This window comes from Oryctolagus cuniculus, chromosome 19 (genome assembly GCF_964237555.1).
Source record: "Oryctolagus cuniculus chromosome 19, mOryCun1.1, whole genome shotgun sequence".
Taxonomy (NCBI): Eukaryota; Metazoa; Chordata; class Mammalia; order Lagomorpha; family Leporidae; genus Oryctolagus; species Oryctolagus cuniculus.
In genome coordinates this window covers 7,096,357-7,104,618 of record NC_091450.1, presented here as the reverse complement: position 1 = coordinate 7,104,618, position 8,262 = coordinate 7,096,357, and the positions used below count along the sequence as shown (strand labels likewise).

Here is an 8,262-nt window from a genome sequence, read left to right as displayed (position 1 = left end):
AGTGATAAGAGCCTGTCACTTCAGGCTGCTGCCTCACAGGCAACAGTTGAAACTTAGGGAGAGAGAGCTCCAACAGTGAAAACGACAATGTAGCAAACAACCCAGCAATGCCTAGTCAGCCACCCCCAAATATCCATGGGATGAACTTAGACGATCTCCAGGCAGTAACCAATGCGAGGTCATCCCATCTGCACCCAGTGAGGATCCCCACGTTTGTGGCAGTCCCCAGGCACCCAGGCTCTCAGGACAGCAGCTAGACCTCATCCCACCCGCTTGTTTGCCGTTAATCTCGAAGTGAACACAGAATTCAGTTCCTGGATTCCAACGCCTGTAAAAAGGCTTCTGCTAACCTAGGGCCGAGGATATGCTTGTGTCTTTCCAGAGCATGCGGGACAGCCCATTTGGGTACCAGCCAGAAACATCAAGCCTACAACTGTCAGCCAACCAGAACCAGCTGAACAAGACTGAGAGTCTGCCTTGTTAGCGGATGCACCTGCCGTATCATCCTACCCTGAGAAAGTGCCCATAGCCACATCTGCTACTGCTTTATACCCCACTAGCTCTGGTCAGCCACTGAAACGGCCCACAGCCTGTGTGTCGCTCCCTTGCCCACAAAGGAACGATGTTGCTCGCAGCTTATCGGTCTTCAGTAGACTTTTATTTAAACAGGATAGAAAAAGAAACCCTTGAGCAAGGGGAGCTCCGAAAGAAAGGGGAAGCTCCCGTACCAAGTCAGAAACGGCTTATATAGTGTATCATTGCAGAAGCATGTAAGCAAGCTTAGTCCATGCGGCGGTGCTCCAGTCGGGTGCCTGATCACGCACAGTCCATGCGCTCCTGGTCCAACCATAAAGGTGATCACGCGCCTTCATCCAATCAAGCTCCTGGTCACTTAGCAGGCAACTCGGGTGCTAACAGCAAGTTTCCACCTGGTGTTTTCTCAGCCTTGGTCAGTGGGAAAAGAAGTATGGGAAGCCCCAAGGCCACAGTTGTTTTGACTCTAGCCTGGACTTATGAAACGGTCCCGATATCACAGCTCCACGGAAACCATAAGCATCCACACGACAGTAACTAATGCCAATGGTCAGCAAGCGAAGGCTTAGCATGTGCGCCCATGGCCGGCTCGTGGGTCTCCATACCTGTGTGCGGTCACGCCATTCCTGATTACCATTGTTCCTCATTCAATCCCTATCTGAGCAAGCACTCCTGTGGCCTCCCTTTTGGAGCACTGGTTAGTCAATGATGGGTAAGATCCCCTGGGAGACAACCTAAGACAGGAACAGCCATGTGCAGAGACCACATGGAAACGGGGTCTGGCCAAGAATCATGCCTCCTGTTGCTCAAAAATAAATGAAATGGAAGAAATGCGGTGGAAAGAGAAGGTCATGCCAAGATGGCCGCTAACAACGGAAACTGCCTAGCAACAGGCTGTGATTGGATGGCTTCAGGAACCACATGGCAATGGAGCCTGCCTGGCAACAAGCTGTGATTGGATGGCTTTGGAAACTGCCTGGCAACAGGCTGTGATTGGTTAGGACATAGACCGCCCTTTGACCAGATTGACTGCCTTGGCTATTTAAGCTGCTCTACCAACTGAAGTAAACGAGTCTGTGGGCTGCTCACCTCTGGCTTGCTTTCACCTGACACCTGGGGTCTGTGTGGTGACTCCATGCCTCTTCCCCTACCACGCTCCTCCTCTCAGAATAAATCCACCACAACATCACAGTCCCCAGCTATGACTACCAGCTTATTTTTGTCTTTCTGGAGACACACTTCTTGAAATAGCCCTCGCCTCTGGGAATCCTCACCTCCCATTCATTCCTTAGCAAATTGCAGCCTGCTTCAGCCGATTCCTGCAGGCCACTGAAGCTGTGCTTCTCAAGATAATGAATGACCTCCTCACGGCCACCATGGAGGAAACGGAGATCTTTCTTTTTCTCCATTTCTCCTGGCCTTAGCCACTTCTTGGAATTTCTCTCTTGCCTTCTCATTGCCTCCCATGACACTCCATTCTCTAGTTCTTTTTTCCCTATTTATTGATTTGAAATGCAGACAGAGAGAAGGAGAGAGATCTTCCATCCATTGGTTCACTCCCCAGATGCCTACAACAGCTGGGGCTGGGCCAGCATAAAGCCAGGAGCCAGGAGCTCCATCCAAGATGGGTAGCAGGAACTCAATCACTTGAGCCATTATCAGAGGCAGGGAGCTGCACCAGAAGGAGTTTAGCCAGGACTCCAACGGACACTCCAGTACGGGATGCAGTGTGGTGCCTTAACCTGCTGTGCCGCAACATTAACCCCCCTTCTATAGTTCTGTAACTGCCTCCTCTTTGTACCAACCACCACTGGTGTTTCCCAGTTCTCTTCCTCCTGCCTTTCTCCTTTTCTATACCTGTTGCTTTCCTGAATGGCTTCTTCCACACCCAGCACATGAACTTCACTGTAGCACTTGAACTTCACTATTTATGTGCTGATGACCTCTGAGTCAGCTGTATTCCCAAACCTTGTTCTTTGTAACCCCAGGGGTGAACCTGAAGGGCATTATGCTAAGGGAAATCAGGCACAGAGAGACAAATACATACCACATCCCACTTACGTGTAGAATCTAAGAAATACCAACTCAGAATTTGAGAGCAGGGTGGCCGTCAGCAGGGGCCAGAGTAATGACACAGTGGGCTAAGCGGCTTCCCGTATCAGAGGCTGATCTGAGTCCCAGCTGCTCCAGTTCTGATCCAGCTTCCTGCTGATGCACCTGGGGAAGCAGTGGAGGGTGGCCTAACTGCTTGGGTCCCTGCTACCCACGTGGGAGGCCTAGATGAGATTCTAGGCTCCTGATTACAGCCTGGACCAGCCCCAGCAATTGCAGCTGTATGGGATGTAAATCAGTGGATGGAAGATCTCTCCCTGTCTCTCCCTCTCTGTCATTCTGCCTTTCAAATAAATAATCTTTACCAAAAAAAAAGTGTTAGTCATGAGAGGTTTGGTGGAACACTGGATGGAGAGAGGCAAGATGTTGATCAGAGCATACAAAGTTTCAGGTGAAAGGAAGAAGCAGCCTTTAGTGATCAATAGATCACATGGAATGGTGACTTTCGTCAGAATTGCTAAAAGTAGATCGTAAATGTTCTCACCACAAATGAGTATGTAAGGCAATGGCTTTGTTATCAGCCTGACTTAATTCTTCCTCAGGTTCACACATGAGAACATGACTCTGCTGGGCTCAAGGGAGGCTGGGGAGACAACTCATGGCCTCGGGTTTTTTTTGTTTGTTTGTTTTTGTTTTTTACTTAGGTATTCTGGAATTGGCGATGAAGGCTTTACAAACCTTACAAATATACTAAAAATCACTTGCACACTTGAAAAGGGTAAGATCTATGATATTGATAGCTCAAAAAGAATTCCAATGGCATAATATTCTGTGATGGAATTTGTGGTGGAATGAGAAGGCCATGCCAAGATGGCCGCAGGCAACGGAAACTGCCTGGCAGCAGGCTGTGATTGGATGGCTTTGGAAACTGCCTGGCAACAGGCTGTGATTGGATGGCTTTGGAAACTGCCTGGCAACAGGCTGTGATTGGTTAGGGCATAGACCACCAATTGACCAGATTGGCTGCCTTGGCTCTATAAGATGCTGTACCAACTGAAATAAATGAGTCTTCCAGCTGCTCGCATCTGGCCTGCTTTCACCCACACCTGGGGTCTGTGTGGTGACTCCACGCCTCTTGCCCCCACCTCGATCCTCCTCTCAGAATGGATCCACAGCAACATCTGGTGCCCACGGAATTGTTTTAAAAACATGCTAGTGGTGGGCTTATTTTTATAGTGCTTGGGGTTTTTTATTTTTATTTTTATTTTTACAAAATTACATGTCTATAACTTCTCTTTGTCTAATTGGGAAGTAATATGACTTGACATTCCCTATGACACAAAGAAATCTATGGGAAGCAATATGTTACTGCCCACCACTACCACCAAAACCAAAACTGCCAGTATTTTAGAGTCCTCGAAATTCTTCCCAAAGCCACTTTGTGTCCTCACTGACTCTATCCAGCCATCCTAATGCTTCCCCTGAATTCTAACTAACCCCTTGTACTTGGGGCAATCAAAGATGAAAATGTCTCTACTTTGGAATTTACTTCTGTAAAAACTTTATTTTCATGCTCTATGAAAGGCAGACAGAGATGTCCCATCCATTGGTTCACTCCCTAAATGTCCACGACAGGCAGGCTGGGCCAGACTGAAGCCAGGAGCCCAGAACTCAATGCAGGCCTCCCACAAGGTTGGCATTAATAGGACGCTGGACTCAAAAGTGCAGCCAGGCTGTGGAGTAGTGGGTAAAGCTGCAACCTGCAGTGCTGGCATTCTGTATGGGCGCCGGTTCGAGTCCCGGCTACTCCACTTGTGATCCAGCACTCTGCTGTGGCCTGGGAAAGCAGTAGAAGATGCTCCAAGTCCTTGGGTCCTGTATCCACGTGGGAGACCCAGAAGAAGCTCCTGGCTTTAGATCGGCCCAGCTCCGGCCGTTGTAGCCATCTGGGAGTGAACCAGCAGATGTCAAGACCTCTCTCTCTCTCTGCCTCTGCCTCTCTGTAACTCTCAAATAAATATATTTTTTGAAAAAGTCTTAAAAAACAAAAGTAGAGCCAGGCCTTGAACTCAGGCACTCAGATATGGGACTCAGCCCCTAGTGGCAACTTAACCACCATACTAAGTGCCTGCCCCAGAATTTCCACTTTGGCTGTGGTGTTGGCCAAGTTCACACTGTTGAAATGGTGGGTCCCTAAGGAACGACTCTCCGTTGTTGGTGGTGGTGTTTTGTTGTTGTTGTTGTTGTTGTTTTGGTTTTTTTTTGTTTTGGTTTTGGTTTTTTTTTTTTTTTTTTTTTTTTGACAGGCAGAGTGGACAGTGAGAGAGAGAGACAGAGAGAGAAAGGTCTTCCTTTTGCCGTTGGTTCACCCTCCAATGGCCGCCGCTGCAGCCGGCGCACCGCGCTGATCCGATGGCAGGAGCCAGGATCCAGGTGCTTTTCCTGGTCTCCCATGGGGTGCAGGGCCCAAGCACCTGGGCCATCCTCCACTGCACTCCCTGGCCATAGCAGAGAGCTGGCCTGGAAGAGCGGCAACCGGGACAGAATCCGGCGCCCCGACCGGGACTAGAACCCGGTGTGCCGGCGCCGCAAGGTGGAGGATTAGCCTATTGAGCCACGGCGCCGGCTTGTTTTTGTTTTTTACAGTCAGAGTGGACAGTGAGAGAGAGAGACAGACAAAAAGGTCTTCCTTTACCGTTGGTTCACCCTCCAAAGGCAGTCGAGGCCAGTGCACTGCGGCCGGCACAACACACTGATCCAAATCAGGAGCATGCTGTTTCTCCTGGTCTCCCATGGGGTGCAGGGCCCAAGGTCTTGGGCCATCCTCCACTGCACTCCCTGGCCACAGCAGTGAGCTGGCCTGGAAGAGGGGCAACCGGGACAGAATCCGGCGCCCCAACCGGGACTAGAACTCAGGGTGCCAGCGCCGCAAGGCGGAGGATTAGCCTATTGAGCCACGGCGCAGGCTCCATTTTTATTTTCTGTTTGTTAGAGAGGTGGGAGTGGGGGCAGAAGCTGGAGAAGAACTCAACCGGCGCTCCGTGTGGGAGGCACTTGAACCATCCTGAACCGTCCCTGCTGCCTCCCAGCAGCCACGTCAGCAGGAAGGTGGAGTCAGGAATGAAACCCACTCGCTCTAATACGGGACATGGGTGTGTCTTAGCCACGGGCTTCTCATCTGCCTGAGCGCCAGTTCCCAGAGGGCTAAGCAAGAGCACCAGGTTAGGGGTAAAGACGAGGAAGAACTGGCCTGGGGAATGGGGTGGAGTCCTTAAGCACAAACTGGGGCGAAACTTCAGCAGGGAGATCGCATCTGGGACAGATGGGAGGACAGAGGTGCAGGCCACCCACCTGCAGCTGAGCTCCAGGGAGAGGGGACAGCCTTTGGTCAGAGAAGCCAGCCCCTTCTCAGGGGGGAGGGCGCCAGAGAGGCACACCTGGGGCTCGGCGGTGTGCCCCCGCTGAGCCTTCCCTTCAGAACTCCTGTTTGGACAGACATTCTCAAGAGCTAACCCCGAAAAGAGTTGGTTCAAACCAGCGTCTCCTCTCCTTGCGACGTACGGAAGAGCCCAGGATTCTCAACACCTGTCTCCCTCGTGCTCCCACTCTTAGCAGCAGGTAGCCAGAGCTGAGAGTCACACCGCCCTCCAAGAGTGGGTCCCGCCTGCACACACCCACATGCACACCAGCTTTAGCCATGTCCTTTTATTGAGCCATTTGTATGGGAATGGTGATCAGGGAGTTGTCACACCCCACCACGGGGCCCTGCCACGGAGGAGGCGGGCTCAGCAGTCGCTGGGGCAGTTTCTGGGATGGTGTCCCAGTGCAGGCCAATGGCGTTGACGAATAAGCCAGCTCGGCCACTGATGAATCGGAGCACGGCGTCCACGTGCAAAGGGACAGCATGGAAGATTACGCCTCTGCCTTTCGCAAAGGAAAGGATGCGACCGTAGTTGGTGAAAAAGGTCAGGGTCTTCAGATTGTCACCGTATGACCCAGACACCGCGATCACTGACTCCCCTGGGTGCAGAAAGATCTCCTCCAGGTCTCCCAGCTTGCCACCCACGTAGTCGCTCCACACCTGGCCATAGCGCACCTGGAGACTGGGACGGGTGGGAGGGCAGGAACGGGGACACTGATTAGGTCATCAGAGTTCAGGACAGTTTGGCCTGCACGTGGAGTCCTCCAAACTGGACGCTAGCATGAGCAGTCCCTGCTAGTTGCCCCAAAAGTGTAGGCCGGGTGAGCCCTGGAGGACCACACAAAGAACTTCAGCTCCTGGCCTGGCTGACAGCAGGTGCAGAGAAGGAAGGCAGCTTGCCCAGAGTCGCCCACACACAGCACATGGCAGGCCTTGAATTTGGAGTCCAGCCTCCTACGATGCCCCTCCCCCATTCCCGCACTTGTGGAAGCAAAGGGATTTTCTAACAGCTGAGTGGCTCCCTTGTGGGAGAGGGAAGAGGCTTGTCCCTGCTGTCCCAGGAGGCAGATCCAGGATCAGGGGACACACTTTGGCTCTGCACGTGATAGAATTTTCCGACTAGCAATGGAGTGGGGACTGCTCAAGAGAGGCGTTGAGCAAAGTTGCAGGGCACCCAGCAGGGATATTGGAAAGAAACTTAAAACCGCAGAAGGCGGGTGGACTTGGCTGGTCGATTCCAGGCCCCTGAGAGTTAGTGGTTATTAATGATTTGCCACCACCAAGCATATTCGGGGAGGGAGGAGTCCAAAGGGTACGGTTCTGGAAGCCGAGTCCTCTCACAGCTATCCCCATATCCTGCCTCACTAGGGACCTGTTGGTTGAGGCACAGGTGGCCCAGAGTGAAAGAGCACTTCCTGAGTTAGTAAGAGCTTGAGGAATGCGGAGGAGCCTTACCCCACGATATTGAAGCTGTCAACCCGGACACGGATGGCTGTGATGGGCCCTTCCAGCTGGAGGCTGGAGTGGGAGAATGGCTCCCCTCTTCCACATCCGTACTCGCCACTGTAGGAGGAGGACCTGGCCTGGACTGCAGTGGAAAGAAAGGGGGGCTTGGAGGCAAGGACCTCCCAGTTCCCACCGCTCAGGGGCAGCCCTGCAAGCCTTGGCCACCAGCCGAGCAGGGGCCCCTTCCTGCCACCCCGCCCCCAGAGTCCCAGCGGCTCACTTACTGGCACTGGCAGAGGCCGAGGCACAGAGAAGGCCCAGGAGCATGAAGGTCCACATCGTGAGGCTGCAGGGGGGAAGAAGAGAGCAGAGGGGGAGGTTTCCCTTTTTCCCTCTGGCCTCCGGGTGGCCTGACCCTTCAGCTCCCACCTAGCCAGACCCAGGCTCAAGGTGCACAGCACTGTCCACAGCCTGCAGTGCATCCTCCAGACCTGGTGTTCCTTGGTCTGCTCCAGCAAGGTCCAGCTCTCTGCTAGTGCCCTGGGAAGGCGGTGGAAGATGGCCCAAGCACTTGAGCCCCTGCACCCCCTTGGGAGACCTGGAAGAAGCTCCAGGCTCCTGGCTCAGATTGGCCCAGCTCTGGCTATTGCGGCCATGTGGGGGAGTGAACCAGCAGATGGGATCTTTGTCACGATTCTTTGTCCACCGACACACGCCTGGCCTTTCCCAGTCACCTGAGTGTCCCAGGTTCCTAGTCCTTCAACTGACAGCTGACACATCTCTGCACCAAGATAGCTTCAACCCAGGTG

General features: G+C 52.8%; 1 protein-coding gene across 1 annotated transcript; it reads right to left on the bottom strand.

The window, feature by feature from the left end:
• Positions 1–6,281: 6,281 nt before the first annotated feature.
• On the bottom strand, positions 6,282–7,954 carry LOC138846962 (zymogen granule membrane protein 16-like). The gene is made up of 3 exons (XM_070064300.1): positions 7,738–7,954; positions 7,463–7,595; positions 6,282–6,689 (listed from the first exon to the last, which is right to left on the bottom strand). Exons 1-3 carry the CDS (start codon positions 7,790–7,792, stop codon positions 6,332–6,334), a joined length of 546 nt encoding a protein of 181 aa, XP_069920401.1. The 5' UTR covers positions 7,793–7,954; the 3' UTR covers positions 6,282–6,331.
• Between the last annotated feature and the right edge of the window lie 308 nt (positions 7,955–8,262).

Coding starts and splice junctions, on each gene's coding strand:
- LOC138846962 (XM_070064300.1), bottom strand. CDS start 7,792: ATGTGGACCTTCATGCTCCTGGGCCTTCTCTGTGCCTCGGCCTCTGCC. Junction 7,596..7,737: donor CTCGGCCTCTGCCAGTGCCA/GTAAGTGAGCCG, acceptor TTTCCACTGCAG/TCCAGGCCAGGTCCTCCTCC. Junction 6,690..7,462: donor GACAGCTTCAATATCGTGGG/GTAAGGCTCCTC, acceptor CACCCGTCCCAG/TCTCCAGGTGCGCTATGGCC.